Here is an 18,584-nt window from a genome sequence, read left to right as displayed (position 1 = left end):
TCAAACAATTAAATAACGTTACATAACCCTCTAAAGGTGGATCACCAACCACTAAAGCTGCCTTATCTCACATAATATTGGTCCAATCTTAGAAAGTCACCAATCGACCATCGATAGGTAATTCAATTTACTAAAAAAGATATTCTTGTGAAGTTTTTGTAAAATCATCCGTTTCTGAGTTATTTGAGAAACAAAATTTTGAATGGCCGCCATTTTGTTTTATGATTTGAAAAATTATCATAATTTTTTTCCAGCTTTGTCTAGTTGTTATACAAGTTAGGCAAGTCGCCTGCTCTTTCACTTTATTGTTGACGTCTTACTATCTCTAAGATAAGATTGGATTATTTTTCAATAAACGAATACTGAGAGTCAGTCTTGATCGAGCTCTCGAGTCGAACGGATCTTGTTGTCTTTTTTTTTTAAAAACCTAGTTTCTTCCTCGCTTAACTTAACTGGTGCCGAAACCCGGGAGCAGTTGTACATACCGAGTTTATCAGTGCGTTCAAACCTTGTGGATTACGCGAGTGCGTTCAAACCTTGTGGATTACGCGAGTGTGGTGTGTGCGAAATTAGTTCACATTTGTGAAAGTTCGAAATGGCTCCTACGGAGAGTGATAATCAAAGTGCTGCTTCCCCTGCTGCTACAGAGGGTAATCAAAATTTGGAACTTTCCGTGCAAATGGAACAAGCGAAAACGGCCCGTGTCCAATATCTTATGAGCATAATCGATTCGGTTAAACAGTTCAATGGTGAAATAAGAGAATTAGAACTTTTCATCGAAAGAATGAACGCTGTTTACGCTCAAATACTTGCTAACGCTATGGACGAGGTGACGAATGCTAATATTCACGCGTATTTTCTATCGAGAATTAACATATCAGTATTAGTGGAGATAGGGTCATCGTTTAGCTCTACATGGGCAGGTGTGCGTCAAGCTCTCAAAGAACATTACGCAGGCGCGCGTAAGTCACTACAAGTGCGCTGAGAGTCTTAGAGTTACGTCGCGAAACTAGTGAGTCGGTCTCAGAATTCGCGAAACGTTTGGCGTACGCGATGAAAGGACTTAAATCGAGAATTTTAGACGCAAGTGACAATCAGGACGAAAGTGTGTGGAGAACGAAAATTTATGACGAATTAGCTTCGGAAATACTTCTCCAGTCTTTACCAGAACGAGTGAGAACAGCTGTAAAGATAGCCAAGCCGAAATCATTGGAGGAAGCTGTAAATTTAGTCAAGGATGAGGAGGCTGACAGAGAGGATAATCGTCCCAGGTACTCGGACTGGAAAACGGTAGAAAGGAAACGCCGCAGATCACCTATGAGAGGGCAGCATTTCCATCAACAGCAAAGGAGATCACAGCCAGTTTCCCAATGGAGAAGGAACGAGAGAGGAACGGGACAAGAGAGGAGGCCGCCGCGAGAGAGAGACGGAAAACCAGCCAGACCTCGTCGTGAGTGTTGGGAGTGCAAGGAGGAAGGACACTTCGCGCGAGAATGCCCATACATTTATCGCAGAAAGCCGGCAGAGAAAAATTTCCCCAGATATGGAGAACCCATGGAGGTGAACGCGATACGGAGACATGCGAGGAGTAGGAACACGGAGTCGGAGTCGGACGGAGGATGGACATCTTATTCATCGGACGGAGCGAACAGCAGCTATGGTCGACGGAACAGACACACACAAAGGAAAGATTGGCCAGAGTTGGGAAAACCAGGAAAATCAAACGTGAAGCCGAAAAGTGATGAAAAGCAAGATTGAGAATTAGCTACGAAGAATATAGGCAGTGACAGATTAAAGAACAGATGCAGGAAAGGTAAACTGCCTATATTTGTAGTGGAAAAGTGGGGTGTGAAATGTTTATTTGACACGGGTTCAGATAGCACATTGTTGTCATTAGAAGCAGCTCATAGAATTAACAGTGATTTGGTGATAGAGAACTGTATGTGTAGGATGAAAACTTTAACTGGAAACCAAGCACTAGGTGGAGAAATAGAATTGAATTTATTCGTACTGACTGGAATAAAAAAGTCCATGCGTGTGCACGTAGCAGATTTTGTGAGTGATACATATGATATGATTATCGGTTGTGATTTAATGGAAGAAGTACAAAATGTGCCATTATACAAAAACGGTCATTGGGTGATTAGGCTAGGAGAGAGAAGCTATCACACCACAGAGCTATTAGCTAAAGATGAGCATCGTTTTATGGGATGTGTTATTCGAGAAGAAGGCGCGAATATCGCGGAACGTGTGCTGTGTGAGTTCAGAGACACATTATACGAAGAGGGTCAACACCTTACGACAACTGGAAGAGTGCAACATTCTATTGAATTGAATTCAAACGTGCCAGTATATGTCAAACCACGTAGATATCCTCATGCAATGAGAAAGATTATAAAAGAACACATTCACGAAATGAAGGAACAAGGTATAATAAAGAATTCAGTGTCTCAGTATTGTAGCCCTTTATGGGTAGTTCCAAAGAAAGTCGAGCCCGGAAAAGAGCCTAAATTCAGAGTAGTTGTGGATTTTCGTGAGTTGAATAAACGAACAGCATTAGAGAGATATCCGTTGCCGAGATTGGAAGATATGTTGGATAGAATGTCCGGTGCTAAAGTGTTCAGCACATTTGACTTGAAAGCTGGATATCATCAGATTAGAATGAACCCCCGTGACATGGAGAAAACCGCATTCAGTTATGAAAGAGGTCACTATGAATTTACACTTATGCCATTTGGCTTAAAAAATGCTCCAGCGACTTTTCAACGGCTCATGGACGAATTTCTAGAAGGATTAGATGAAGATACAATTCAAATTTATATGGACGACATTGTGGTCTTTAGTAAAAGTCTTGAAGAACACGAAAAACATTTAAAATTACTATTTGAAAGAATAAGAGAATTTGGACTCAAAGTATCAAAAGAAAAGTCTAACCTGTGTCAGCCAGAAGTGAGATTTATGGGACACGTTATTTATATCGGAAAGTGGAGTGAGACCGGATGATAGGAAAGTGAGTGCAATCAGAGAAATACCTATACCTAAAAGTGTGAAAGAAGTAAGAACCTTTTTAGGAATGTTAGGCTATTATCGGAAGTTTATTAACAACTTTGCACATATGACAGAGCCGTTAACAAAATTACTGAAGAGAGGAGTGAAATTTGAAATTACGAGTGATGTGAGAGATGCAGTATCTAAATGTAAGGAAGCAATCTGTACAGTTCCAATACTCAACTTCCCTGATTTACAAAAACCTTTTGTACTGACGACGGACGCCAGTATGGAGGCGATAGGCGGAGTTTTATCACAAGAAGATAGACCAGTTGCATTCGCTAGTAGGAAATTGAGCCCAGCTGAAAGACGTTACAGTACTATCGAGAGAGAATTATTGGGAATTGTTTGGTGCGTAGAAAATTTCCGTCCTTATCTATATGGTAACGAATTCGAATTATTAACTGACCATATGCCATTACTTTGGGTAGACAAACTGAAAGAAACTTCGGCGAGAATAACCAAGTGGAAGAAGAAGTTAGCAGTGTATAATTACAAAATTAAACATATCAAAGGAATCAATAATGTGGTCGCAGACTGTCTGTCAAGAAATGTTAATCCACTATCAGTTGACTCAGATAATAAAAATATTATTGATCAATATTTGAGGGAACCATTGGATAACGCATGGAGTCCAGCATCATTTGACATCGAATTATTGGATGGTGACGTAAGAAACGAGCAAAACGAAATGGAAGTATTGAATCACATCATTAATAATAAGAGGAACCAACTCATTTTAGAAAGAAAGGAAAGAGGAATAATTGAAACACGTCTACATAGGTATGGCCCCATTAGGAAAACGACAATTACTCTTTCACCGGAAACATCAGACAATGAATTTATCAATACAATTAGACAAGTGATAACAGTTGGGAAGGTATACTACGTGTACTCCGATGATCAGCAACTCGTTGAAAAGACCAAAGAACTCTATAAGGTTGCGGAATGGAATAGAAAAATAAAGTTGATTATGTGTACCCAAAAAGTAGAAACAGTAGAGGATAAAGAACACCAGAACAATATTATCAATCAATATCATATGGGGAGGACAAATCATCGAGGAGTGAAGGAGACTGTTGAACATCTCAAAAGACAGTACTTTTGGCTCAATATGATAAAATCAGTTAGTGATATTCTAAGTAAATGTGTGATATGTGAGCGAGTGAAGTATGATAGAACGCCCTACAAAACGCCACTACAGTTAACTCCCACACCTGAACGACCTTTCTACTCCATAGAGGTGGACGTATTCCATTACAATAAAGAGAAATATTTGACTTCAATTGATCGCTTCACTAAATTGGCAACTGCTTGGCCGCTTGAGAATAAAACAGCCAGATGTCTTGTTTTAAATTTAATTAGGTTGTTTGGATTATATCGGACTCCGCATGAATTAGTTATGGATCGTGGAAAGGAATTCTGTAACAAACACGTGAAAGCTGTACTACAAGAATACGGAGTTGCGAGTCATTTTACGACGACTGGTCACCCGCGATCTCATGGCATGATTGAAAGATTACACAATACGTTAACAGAACATCTTCATCTTCTGGAAGCGGATAAACACATCGTGGGGAAAGAAGCCATGGCGAGAGCGATATTTGCATACAACAACAGTATTCATTCAACCACAGGAGTAACACCTTTAGAATTGTAAGATCATGAGGAAGTGCAGGAGCCAATCAGGAAAAAGATATGTGATGACAAACACATTCGCGTCACACACCAGAATAGAATAGCGGAGCAGATGGAGAGGAAAATTCAAATAGGAGATAAAGTATTTAAAAAGAACCACTATAAGCGGACAAAGACTGATAAGCGGTTTGTAGGCCCATATGTGGTTCGGGCGCTTCTACCGCGGGAATCGTTTGAAACTGAAGAAAGTGAACGACGAATCACCACGATTTGAAATAGTGCATGCACAAGAGATCAAGAGAGTGAAGAAATATTCCAGAGACAATTACAGATGATAATTTTTGTTTGCTTTATTTTTCATTTATTCACATATGTTTTGTATACAGAGCACTTCTTAATTTTGGTTATTGTGAATCTTAAAGATAGTAAAGACTGGGGGGGGGGAGGAGTTAGGCAAGTCGCCTGCTCTTTCACTTTATTGTTGACGTCTTACTATCTCTAAGATAAGATTGGATTATTTTTCAATAAACGAATACTGAGAGTCAGTCTTGATCGAGCTCTCGAGTCGAACGGATCTTGTTGTCTTTTTTTTTTTAAAAACCTAGTTTCTTCCTCGCTTAACTTAACTTACATGATCGTGCAGAGTTTCAATTTCGTATGTTCAACCATTATTTGGAAAAAAATAATAAGTGAAAAAAGCAAAATGGCCTCTGTGTGAGTAACTGAAGACTTCCGGACAATTTAAATATGATATTTAGATATGTTTTTTATCAAGGGACAATACCCTAGAGTAATTTGGTAAGGAGTTCGTAAACACCATGTACACAGAGTGATTCTTAATTATAGTAGAATAATTTAATACGTGATGGTAGAGGTTAAAATAAGAAAAAAAAACACTTATAAACATAATATATATCCATAAACGCTTCATTAGCGAGCTATACAGAGTGAAAAATTTCGCCCGGAATTCAGTTCCTCTAGAGAAATACACCGATGCTGAATTGTTTGGAGACTAGTTTTTCAAAAACTTATGGTGAATTCATATGGAAAAATATCTGTAAAATTGGATAGAACTAGTCTGGAAGCTGTAGTGTGAGTAGTTTTTGAGAAAAAAGTTGAAATATGCAAAAAATCTAAGTAGATTTTTACAGATACACAGACTTCTACGTTTGATGCCCAATAACATTCTTTAATGACCAGTAAACAAATAATTTTTTGCAATAAAAATTGAAGAGAATTTAATTCTGAAAAGAATTATGTAAGCTGTGTAAACTAAATTCAAATAAAATGTATTCTTATGTAGTACATTACACCATAAAAATTTGCTGTTTTATGAGGAGATAACACTAATAGGTAACACTAATAGATAACACTCATAGGTTGTAGCTGATTGCAAATAAAACGTGGATTTAAATAAAAGCTGTTCCAAAACAGCTGATTTATTTCGTTTTAAATAAGAAAATATTAAAAAGAAATTATAAGGTGAAAATTATCCTAAAATAACATTCTTAAAAGAAACATTCTTATATCCAGCAATAGTTCACTATTGAACAAAACAACAAATTGTAAGTTAGGCCTACTGTAACCGCGCTGTGTTTTTGTTTAATCTATTAACCAGTTATTTGTAACCATTTCACTTTGCTTTTGTGTTAGTGTTGAATTTAAAAAAAATGGCAGGTAATTTTAGACAATATTCATACTCCGAATTAGCTGACATGCATTTAATGTATGGGATGGGACACTGTAATAGTACTGAAGCAAGACGTTTGTATCAAGAGAACATTCCTAACCGAGTATGTCAAAGTTCAAGATTTTTGGCCACTATTCATCAACGTCTGTCTGAAACAGGCTCTTTGATGTCCAAAGAGCACATTTATGCAGGCAGACCCCGATCTACTAGGACTGTTGAGTTAGAAGAACAAGTTCTTAATGAAATATATGAACATCCAGAGAAGAGCACTAGAGAATTGTCAGTGCAGTTTAATGTCAATCAATCAATTATTTGGAAAATACTAAAAGAGCAACAATTACATCCATACCACCTCCAGAAAGTTCATACTCTATTGCCACGAGACTGTATTCCCCGTGATGGTATTTGCCGATGGTTTTTAGAAAAACTTGTTAACCCAAACTTTTTAACAACCGTTTTATTTACAAGAACAGCTATCGTTAACGTCCACAACCAACATATTTGGGCAGATGAGAATCATCATGCCATCAATCCTAATCGTCCACTTCATCAGTTTTCAGTAAAAATTTGAGCAGGAATCATAGGAGATCATCTACTTCTGTTCGAGCTTCCTCCCAGGCTTAATGTCATAATCTACTTAAACTTTTTGAGAGAGGAGCTATTTATCTTACTTGAAGATGTACCTCTTCAGTTGCGCCAAAACATTTGGTTTATGCATGATGGAGCTCCAGCACACTTCAGTGTTGCTGTTCGTGAACACCTGAATCACAGGTTTCCAAATCAATGGATAGGCCGAGGTGGGCCAGTACCATGGCCAGCTAGGTCACCAGACTTAAATCCTTTGGATTTTTATCTTTGGGGACTCTTGAAAACCTTAGTATACTATACTCCGATTGATACCATTGAAGAACTCCGATTAAGGATTTTGAATGGAATAGAAATGATAAAGCAGACTCCTGAAATATTTTAACGGGTCCGACAATCAATGAGAAGACGTCTGAACATATGCATTAAGAACAACGGAGGTCACTTTGAACATCATCTTTAGTCTTTTGGTACAAGTTTAATGTCATTTAGATATGTTACTTTCATATAAAAATAAAACTTTTCATAAAAAACCGAATATTTTATTTGCAATCAGCTACAACCTATGAGTTATTAGTTCTCTCCTCATAAAACAGCAAATTTTTGTGGTGTAATGTACTACATAAGAATATATTTTATTTAACTTTTATTTGAATTTAGTTTACACAGCTTACATTATTCTTTCCAGAATTAAATTCTCTACAATTTTTATTTCAAAAAATTATTTGTTTACTGGTCATTAAGGAAAGTTATTTGGCATCAAACGTAGAAGTCTGTGTTTTTCTACTTAGATTTTTTGCATATTTCAACTTTTTTCTCAAAAACTACTCACACTACAGCTTCCAGACTAGTTTTATTCAATTTTTCAGATATTTTTCCATATGAATTCACCATAAGTTTTCCAAAAACTAGTCTCCAAACAATTCAGCATCGGTGTATTTCACCAGAGGAACTGAATTCCGGGCGAAATCTTTCGCCCTGTATAGCTCGCTAATGAAGCGTTTATGGATATATATGTTTATAAGTGTTTTTTTTCTTATTTTAACCTCTACTATCACATGTTAGATTATTTTACCATAATTAAGAATCACCCTATATATAGTCACTGCAGTTCTGTTCTGATATATAGTCACTGTAGTAGCGAGTTAACAGAACAATACTTGATGGTAAACAAAGAAATTAATTGACACTACAATACGAAGTAGTTCAATAAATTAAGAATGTGGATTGATCCATGAACTAACCATATAAAATGGATAGATTAAACCCCACTTAAATTGTTAATCTCTATTCTAATTATTGCACATAATCGAAAAATAATAAAAATATGTAATGTTCAGTATGAATTTGAAATATAACGCTGGTTGTGAGTCAACCAGTCAAAGCCTAAACAATGTGCGCTAGAAGTAAAAGAAAATTAAAAGTGAATTACCTCCAGTAGACTTGTCAAGTAATGCATCCAAGTATATTATACAAAATGCAAGACTACGGGAAAAATATTGAAAATATTAAAAAATCAAGTTAGCAGAATAAAAAGGAAGTCAGTCTACTTATGAAATCTCGGAGTCATCAATATTCTTCATTTTTATCACAAAGAAGGTAGTAGACTAAAAAAAATAAAAAATGCTGAGTTATCAATATTCTTAATGTTCATCGCCAATCTGGAATGCATTCTCAAGTAAGTGTGGCTGGTTGGATTAAAATATAACTTCCGATGTCGAGATAGAGGAGAGAACGACCAGAGATAGATAAGACCAATGAATACTCGCAATTCCTGAAGTAGCACTTTCATGAACTGTAACACACTGCCCTGGTTTCAATGGCCTTGCTACACCTAGGCTGCTCAGCGTTTGTACACACACTTCCAAATCCTATAACGAAAACAATTATTTCAAGCTTACATTTATTGGTTTATTTAAAAAGAAGAAGCAATTATTGCTTAATTACTTGGACATTGGTTGAGAAATTTACTTGACTATAGATTCACTTAAAATTGTTAGCATTTGTTGAATGGGAATTGGGAAGCATCAACGTTATTCATGGCTTTATAAGGAATTCTGAAAGTTCAGAGTAAATCTCTCTTTACAAACATTCTTCATTAAGAGATATATTTATTTAATTTTTTCTCTGCCATGTACAATAAATAAATAAAGTATTTAATTAATTACAATAGAAAAATTTATTGGAATATACCAAGTAGTTAACAAGCATGGAAAGAAATTAAACGAATGAATAAGTGAATACAGTAGCCTACACGAGTAAATGAATTATCACATCTTTCACTTATGAGCTCCACCTTATACAAATTAATAAATGAATTCCGAGTATTTATTTAGATACAAAGAACAAATCATCACAATGATTGGGGAAGGACCAACAGGCACAGCCCAAAACTGTTCCTTCCCCGAATTTCGATTTTTACACTAGTAGTGTATTATCATATATATTATTGATTATAACAATAGCACAGTAAAATAAAAATGATCCATCATCAACAAATATGAGAAATCTAGGCATGAATATGGTAAAAGAAATAAATTCAATAAAACAGATTAGTTTTCACAAAAGGTTTGTTTGGTTTGCTTGTAAGAAATCAGCCTATTGTTTCAAAAATGTTTGTACTAGAGTTCAAAGTTATGTAACTTGGTTTATTATTAGAATACAAAAAAATATATATTAATTGAATGAGATATTGGAATAAACAGCATACTTTGAAGATTGTTGCATACTGCGGATTAAGTAATTATTCGTTGCAAGTAATTGCATTATCTTTTGTAATAACAATTCAATAATATTGAACTGTTATAATAATATTGAATTGTTATTACAAAAGATTGGTATAACAACCTTTATTGTAATAACAACATTATTTACATATAATATCCCTACATTACAGGACTTTTGAAATAAAAAATACAATTGCTGTAATATTTGTTTTTCTAAAATAATCTGCAAAATGTCCCCTGTATTAAGAGTGAATCATTGGTATTTCCAGTGAGTACCCCGGGCTTTCAGTCGCATCAAAATTTTGGCGAAAACGGCACCGATTTCTCAAACCGTTCAAAAGTTATTCTCATTCAAAGATACTGATAAAGCATCCATCTATCCATCATCTATAGCCTACTATAATAATGTAAAGAACTGGCTTATACACGTGTACGGGATAGGAAAATTATGGTTGACGCATCACCACGTCTAAACTACTGGACTGATTGACTTGAATTTTTGCATGAAGATTCTTTATTAACCGAGGATAGTTATAGGCCTATTTTCAATTCTTCAAGATTTCATCACGTCAAGTTTTCAGTTTGTAAAGTTTCAAATAGACCCTTGCGGAGCACGGGTTACCTGCTAGTAATAAATATTTCAACTGAATAATCGATACTTATAAAACTTCTATGTGGCTTTTGACAATAATAAAATTTTATCTAGTTTACAGGTCCTGTAATACAGGCTGCATTCTTTATGAAACAAATCACTGTATAACTCTTCTAAAATGTACCTGTAATGTAGGTGAATCCCCTGTGAATTGTTTCACAGTTGTAAAATTTTGGGAAACACAAAATTTTAATTTCAACTGATACAGGAAAATCACCAGTAATACAGGCTCTGTAAGTTTTAAGAAATAGGCCCCAGGCCTTGAAAAGCAAGGTATGCGAGATTTAATTCAAACTATCAGCATAGAATTAACAATCTATACTATTGAATAAACAATCTAGACAGTGCATTCTATGTTATCAGCATTGATTGAATGAGAAGCATTGCGATTGATTAGATAGAATTAACAATCTATACTATTGAATAAACAATCTAGACAGTGCATTCTATGTTATTAGCATTGATTGAATGAGAAGCATTGCGATTGATTAGATAGAATTAACAATCTATACTATTGAATAAACAATCTAGACTGTGCATTCTATGTTATCAGCATTGATTGAATGAGAAGCATTGCGATTGATTAGATAGAATTAACAATCTATACTATTGAATCTAGACTGTGCATTCTATGTTATCAGCATTGATTGAATGAGAAGCATTGCGATTGATTAGATAGAATTAACAGTCTATACTATTGAATAAACAATCTAGACTGTGTATTCTATGTTATTAGCATTGATTGTATGAGAAGCATTGCGATTGATTAGATAGAATTAACAATCTATACTATTGAATAAACAATCTAGACTGTGCATTCTATGTTATTAGTATTGATTGAATGAGAAGCATTGCGATTGATTAGATAGAATTAACAATCTATACTATTGAATAAACAATCTAGACTGTGCATTCTATGTTATCAGCATTGATTGAATGAGAAGCATTGCGATTGATTAAATAACTTATCCTCACCTGAGATTCAGGAAGATGTTTCAAAACCGTGGATCTTGATTCATAGCTAAGAGTTTTCTCCTGTAGGGTAATTTTTGTTGCGCTATCTCGAACTAAGATTTTGAAATCAGAAATATCTTCTTTCGTATTCACAAACCATGATATTTGGAAATCTCGATGAGTCCTGTGAAGAGGCAGACAAATTAATTCACATCACATGGGATTTATATTGTTTGTAGTATTTATGAAATCTTATGTTGAGCATAAATAAGAACTAGAGGGGTAGATAGTCATTCAAACGTCTTTACAACTTTAAAATCTCATATTAGTACAGTCACAATATACATTGGTGCATGCAATATATATTGTAGTTCTGATTTTTCTATATATTATTTGGATACTAGTCCAAAACCAATTTCTTCATGCAAAATTTGCTTGTGCTAGATACAGAATGGCCCAAAAACCTCGTATTATCGGTTCATGTTCCAGTTTTCAGCTATTTCTGCCAAATCCAGTAATCATCGGACAGAAAAAATTGCACTCACCTTTTTTTCGATTATACAATTCTGAATAAAATGACATCACTCGGAACGCTCTATCTCCAATAAGTACTGAATTATGATTTTTCAAAAATGAGTAAAATTTAAAAAAAAATCAATTCTGATGAATTTTAGTTTTTGATCAACAATATCTTCCGATTGTTACCATTTGGATGTATAATTCAAAATCCATCTGGGCGTATTTTTGTGCTCTACAATCTGAGATCAGGTAGAGCGCTGTATCTCATATAGATTTCCAGGTACATCTGACAACAATGCTCCTTGTATTGTGAAAAGCACATAATTTTTAGCTTCAACCATCATCACCAACTAAATTATCGTCACATTGATATTTCGCACAATGATATAAGTTCATGAGGTTATGTTCTATGGGGATCACCCGTTAGATGCACTTCATTTCAGTATTTTCTAGAGGAGAGGCGCGCATAAGGACACCTCAAGGATCAAAATTTCAAATACTCATAACTTTTGACACAAGCTCGGATTTCATCGTACTACACTTCATTCTTTTCAGCTCGTCAAGGCGGTTCAAAATCATGCATCATAAGTGAAATTCGATCGAAAAATGGAAAATTTATTGTTGAGTGCACTCAAGCCCATATTCCAATACACAAAAAATGGCAATTTCTATATCCAAAACTGAAATCTAAAAAAATACTTAAAATAAAATTACCAAATCTTGTGAGGATGTGAAAATGTTCCTCCTCTTCCAACTCCAATAAATAATACTTTCGATTCCAATACCATTCGAAAGTTACAGGAGATTTAAAAAATGACGATTTTAGTTTTTTCATTTTTTTCATGATTCTACTGTTAATGAAGAGTTTCTAAAACGAGTATGATACATCATAGAAACTCACGATTGATTCCTAATTCTAGATAAATGCATCCTCTACGAGCTCAGCTGCCTAAAATCCATCTTGAATCACTTTTACCTATCATAGAACTGCCAATACCGTTAATATGAGGAAAATATCTACTATTTCAGGATTTTTTTCAACAATCGAATCTTACTTCACGAACATATTTTTTCATGAAACGTTTACAGCAAAATAAAGAGAAGATTCTATTGTACATTTCAAGATCGAGTAATGTTTTTATAATAACTTGATACATAGCTTTGAATATAGAATCTCAGTTGAGTCAGTATGCTTGGCTAGAGCGGACGGTCTGTGAGAGGCTCCACCATTCAAGTTAAAATACGCAGGATAAACAGTACACATGACTTTTATAAATAGCACAGTAATAGTATAATAATTTTGACTCTGTTATGTGAAGTTGGCATTTTTTTGTAGAGGAAAAAATAATGATCAGACTATTATTTCTCTCAATTTTTTTTCTAATTATATTGAATTAATTATTTTTCGTTTATTTTAATAATGATAATAATACTGTACAATGAGTAATAATAGTGCTGACTTCATTCTCTTGAAAAACTCAAACAGACTCTTATACAGACTCTTAATGATGTGCTTTATTTCTAACTTGCGATAATTAATTTGATGAGAACATTATTGGAAAACCCTAATGAATGAGATTTAATTTTTTTTCCATTTTGATGATTAATTGAATAAGAATATTCTATTCCTCATGATTTTATCATTCACTTCATGCATTCTTCATAACATTTTTCTATAATTTTAATCCAATCAGATCATGCATTTTTCATCAATTTTTTGGTAATGGGAATTATTCTCAGGATTGTGATTATTATAGGAGAAATATGTTGATTTTTTTCTCGAATCATGGAATTGGTTTTCGTCTTTTTTTCACTCACTGTTAACCATATCATTTATGATGAATATCCTCACTCATTTTTCATTAATTTTAATTACTTTATTTTGTCATGTGTTTATGTGAATTAAAATGGTTGGTTCTCATTTATGATTCGTCTTGATCTGGTATGTGTACTTATGGAATTTTTTACTTTTTTTTCCTTAGATTATTACAGTATGAATGTTGCTAGAATGAATGTCCATCAAACCATAAAAGTATCACTAATTATTCTTAAGTATATAAGCCTATGTAATAAACTTTTTAACCTATTTCTGGATTATGGTTGAAGCGTGTAAATATGTGGAGGAAATCTCAGAGGTAAACTCTTGCTTTCTGACGGACAGGGGGAATATTACTGTTTTGCATCAGAATATTAGAAGCTTGAACAAAAATTTTGATTCTTTCCTAGCTTACATAAGCTGTTGGAAATACAAGCCAGATGTTGTAGTTCTGACTGAAACTTGGTTCCAGCCGTTTCAGGATAAATTCCCCTTTAATATCCATGGTTATGAAAGTTATGTTACTGAAAGTGATGGAAATAGAGCATCAGGAATAGCGATCTTTGTCTTGTCTGGAAGGGAGATTACATGTTCACGAGAAGATTTGAGGATAGAGGGTGCTGATTCTGTCTTATTGCATCTTAAAATTTCCAATTACAATTTAAGTCTGTTAAGTCTCTACAGATGGCATTCTGTTAGTGTAAATGTTTTTTTGGATAGCTTTGGCCGGTTTCTGGACATGGGAAGGGTTAATAACGACACAATAATTATAGGAGACATGAACATAAATATAAATGATTTAAATAATCAGAGTGTTTTTGAATACCTGGAATTGTTGAACTCTAAAGGTTATCAGTCACTTATAGATATCGATACTCGAGTATCTACTTCAAGTTCAACCTGTATTGACCATATTTTTTATAAATCTAAATTTAGTAAAAATAGTATTCAGAGTGCAGTTATAGAGTCACACGTTTCAGACCATAGAGCCGTCTCTGGTTCACTATCAAGGTCAAGTAACGTGAAAAATCCTGCTTCATCTATTAGAGAGACCCTCGATATTAAAAAATTATATAAATTACTCTTGGAGCATGATTGGAGCAATTTATTTGCATGTACTGATGTTGATGGTAAGTACTCTTTGTTTATTAATGCATTACTGGCTTATATCAAACAATGCACTGTGAAACGTCAAAATTCAAAACATATTAATAGTGGTGGTAAACACTTGAAACCATGGATGACTGAAAATATTTGTGTAGAAATTCGGCATCGTGATAGACTTTATAAAATACACAAAAATAAGCCACATAATGATCAACTTAGACTAAATTTCCTTTCCAAAAAAAATCTTATCAATAAATTAATAAAACAGCAAAAATATAAATTTTTCGCCAATTTAAAGACCTTTCCTGTTAAAAAACAATGGGAAATCATAAACAATCACTGCGGTCAATCTTCTATAAAAAATAAATCTATTAGTTTAAAGTGTGAAAATGATGATCTTATCGAGGATGAAAAGGCTTTGGCAGATAAATTCAATGACTATTTTATTAATATACCTGGTCACATTATATCTTCAATTCATAATCCGGATGAGCTGACTACAGAATATTATAACAGTAGATTCAAGAACACTAATTCATGTGATTCCTTTTTTTTAAAACCCATCACGTATCATGAACTCTTAACTGAAATAAATATGATGAAAAATGGTAAGTCACCAGGACCTGATAATGTAAATTCAAGCCTAATCAAAAAAATATCCAAATCTATAGTACCAGTCTTATGCGATATTTTCAATGCCAGTTTTCAAGAAGGTAAATTTCCCTCAGAACTCAAAGTGGCTAAAGTTATACCTATTTTCAAAAATGGAATAAAGACTGAGATATCGAATTACAGGCCCATTTGCTGCTTTCAGTTTTTTCCAAGCTCTTGGAGAAACTCTTCAAAAAGAGAATAATGAGATTTTTCAATAAAATAAATTTTATTCATAAGGTACAGTTCGGATTTCAAGAAAAACTTAGTACAGAACAAGCCTTAAATAAATTCATGTCAGACATCTATTATGGAATGAATCAGCCTCATAGATCAAGGACCTCAGGTTTATTTCTTGATATTAAAAAAGCTTTCGATACAGTGCAACATAGTATTCTGTTAGAAAAATTATATATGTCGGGTATTCGTGGAGTGTCCAACATGTGGATGAAGTCTTACCTGTCATGCCGGAAGCAGTATGTGTCAATTGGTAGTTGCACTAGTGGCTTGGCAACAATTGAGTATGGTGTGCCTCAGGGGTCGGTTTTGGGTCCAATTCTATTCTTAGCATATATCAATGATTTGTTCTCCAACACATTCAATGGATCCTTAACATCGTTTGCTGACGACACGGCATTGGCATATTCTGCCAAAAGTGAAATTGAACTACAGGAAATGATCCAGCTTGACCTAATAGATCTACGTTGCTGGTTTGATTGTAATAAATTAGCACTCAATGCTACTAAAACCTGTTATATTAATTTTTCATTATCAGCTCCATTTCATTTTACTGACCCAATCAAGTATCATAAAATTGGCTGTAATCATCCAAATTGTAGCTGTGATGTCATCAAGCAGTTGGATTTTGTCAAGTATTTGGGTCTAACTCTTGATTATGGGCTGACTTGGAATCTACATATACAGAAAATCAAGATGTACCTATTATATTTGCTAAGAAGATTCCATCAATTGAAGCAATTCTTTCCAGTGAGTATTTTACGTGTCATGTATTTTGCATTTTTCAATTGTCAACTGGAATATGGAATCTCTTGTTATGCGTCTACTTTCCTATCTCATTTTAAAAGCCTAATCACACTGCAGAAATCAGTGGTAAGAATTATTCATGGTGTGAATAGAAGGACTCATACCTTTCCAATTTTCCAACTGTTGGGAATCCTCCCTTTCAGATACATCTATGTGCTGAAGGTGTTATCCTTGTTTTACAGAATGAGTGGTAGTATAGGACTTTCAGCTAGACCCATTAATGAAGATGATCATCGGGTGACACGTCAATCAATGCAACTGATGTTGAAAGTCCCAAAGCCAAATTCCACTACATTTCAAAGATGTTTTCTATTTCTCGGACCCAAGTTTTTTAATCTTCTACCAAATGAAATTAGAAGTGAGAGATATTACAGGAAATTCTACAATAAATTGAAAATTTGGCTATGGCTTCAGTCACCAATAGAGTTAGAAAACCTTTTTAGAGTGGTGGGCTGATGATTTCTAATTTGAATGAATGTATAAGCTTTTGCAATTTTCCCTTCCTTTTCTCTTTGAAAAAACCTTGTGATTTTCCTCTTTGTTGTACTTCCTACTTTTTAAATACAAAATTTCTTTTTTTTTCAAATTATTCTTATGATGTTTTAGGCTCCAATTAATTAAATCATACTAATTAAATTATACTAGTGATACGGTATATATAATACTAATATCTATATTCATTGAAAATTAAATATGTCTATGATTGAAAAACATACTTGTGTGTGATTGTGTGTGTGAATGTGTTTTTTTTTCAACTCCTACTCACGTACGAAAGCTTCTTGCTTTTTTGTGAGTAGTAAAACATTATTGTTTGCAATAAATTTTATTCCATGAAGCTTCAAATTTGATCATCTCCATCATCCAGTTGAAGCTATATCATCCAACGTCATACATCATACGTCAGTATCATCCAACTGATAATCAGCATCACGGTGGTTTGGTTTTTTGTTAAATATAAATTTTTTTTGTTGTTCATTATATCCACTGATTATTATTTGCAGCTATTTTTATAATTGTATGGATTTATCAAATTTGATTGTAATGAAAAATGAAAACAATAAATTTGAATTTGAATTTGAATATAGCATTAGGTCATTTTTCTGTATATTGAAATACCGGTTGAAGTACTCTCAACAATGAATTTGCTATTTTTCGACCAAATTTCACTTATGATGCATGATTTTGAACCGCTTTGACGAGCCCGATACCACCATAATTACCGATAGCTAGAAGAGATCCCGATAGAGAGAATTGCCGATAATTACCTAATAGGTAATATTATAATTACCGATATTAAAAGGGATACAGATCATGATCGCTATTAATGGCTCTGGTTTTGAGCACAAGACAGTCAAACAACGTAATCATATTATAAATCCGAATTATAGAAACGAGCGTACGCAACGTACTGAATCAAACTGGTCTACAATGACGAAACACATTAGACGGCGAGTCGGTAGATGTGACCACGTCAGATCTAGAAAACATACTTGACCGAGTATACTTGGAGAAGTATTCAGCCAACGACTCAACAACTTTAAATTGACTTTGTTAATGCTATAAACCATTTCCCTCTTATGTCGTAGTGTGAAGTGTACAGAAGTGTACAGTAGGGTTTATAGTATTGTATATAGTGTAGCATAGGTAGAATCGTAGAGTGTTTATAGAATTGAATGAAGATTAGTACAGAAGCTAAGCTAGTGTGTAATAATGTTGTGTTAGAAGGAATTTGAAATAACGCCAAAGTTACGCCCAAAATCTGCGTTTTTCCAGCGTTTTTTTGCGCTTTCTCAGCTTTATCGAGAACAAATGAACAGAAAATGTACAAATTCACTACAGAAGCTCAGCTGGGGTGTAATAATGTTGTGTTAGAAGGAATTTAAAATAACGCCAAATATACACCCAAAATAAGCGGTTTTTGCGTTTTCTCAGTTATTTCATCAAGTAATAGACAGAACATTTTCAAATTTGGTACAGAGGTTAAGCTAGGGTCTAAAAATTTTGTGATGAGGTGAATTTAATATTTCATCAAATATACGCCCAAAATCAGCGTTTTTCCAAAGTTTTTCTCAGCTTTTCTGCGTTTTCTCAGTACTTTTACTTTCTGATGGAATGAAGCATGCTCAAATGGAAAATGCAGGCGAACGAAGCGAG

At 34.1% G+C, this 18,584-nt stretch overlaps 1 protein-coding gene across 3 annotated transcripts in view; it reads right to left on the bottom strand.

Moving 5' to 3' along the window:
• The window catches only part of LOC111047796 (toll-like receptor 3), a 150,955-nt gene that overhangs the window by 66,158 nt on the left and 66,213 nt on the right, over positions 1 to 18,584 (bottom strand). For 2 of the 3 annotated variants that reach the window (XM_039442987.1, XM_039442988.1), the window contains exon 14: positions 11,315 to 11,477. In XM_039442987.1, coding sequence (XP_039298921.1) covers positions 11,315 to 11,477 — 163 coding nt within the window. Of the gene's footprint in view, positions 1 to 8,114; positions 8,833 to 11,314; positions 11,478 to 18,584 lie in introns of those variants that run through there. The other variant, XM_022333638.2, reaches the window with a different exon arrangement.

Source organism: Nilaparvata lugens, chromosome X (genome assembly GCF_014356525.2).
Source record: "Nilaparvata lugens isolate BPH chromosome X, ASM1435652v1, whole genome shotgun sequence".
Classification (NCBI taxonomy): Eukaryota; Metazoa; Arthropoda; class Insecta; order Hemiptera; family Delphacidae; genus Nilaparvata; species Nilaparvata lugens.
The sequence above is the reverse complement of the archived record's forward strand: the minus strand, read 5'-3'. Positions and strand labels throughout refer to the sequence as shown.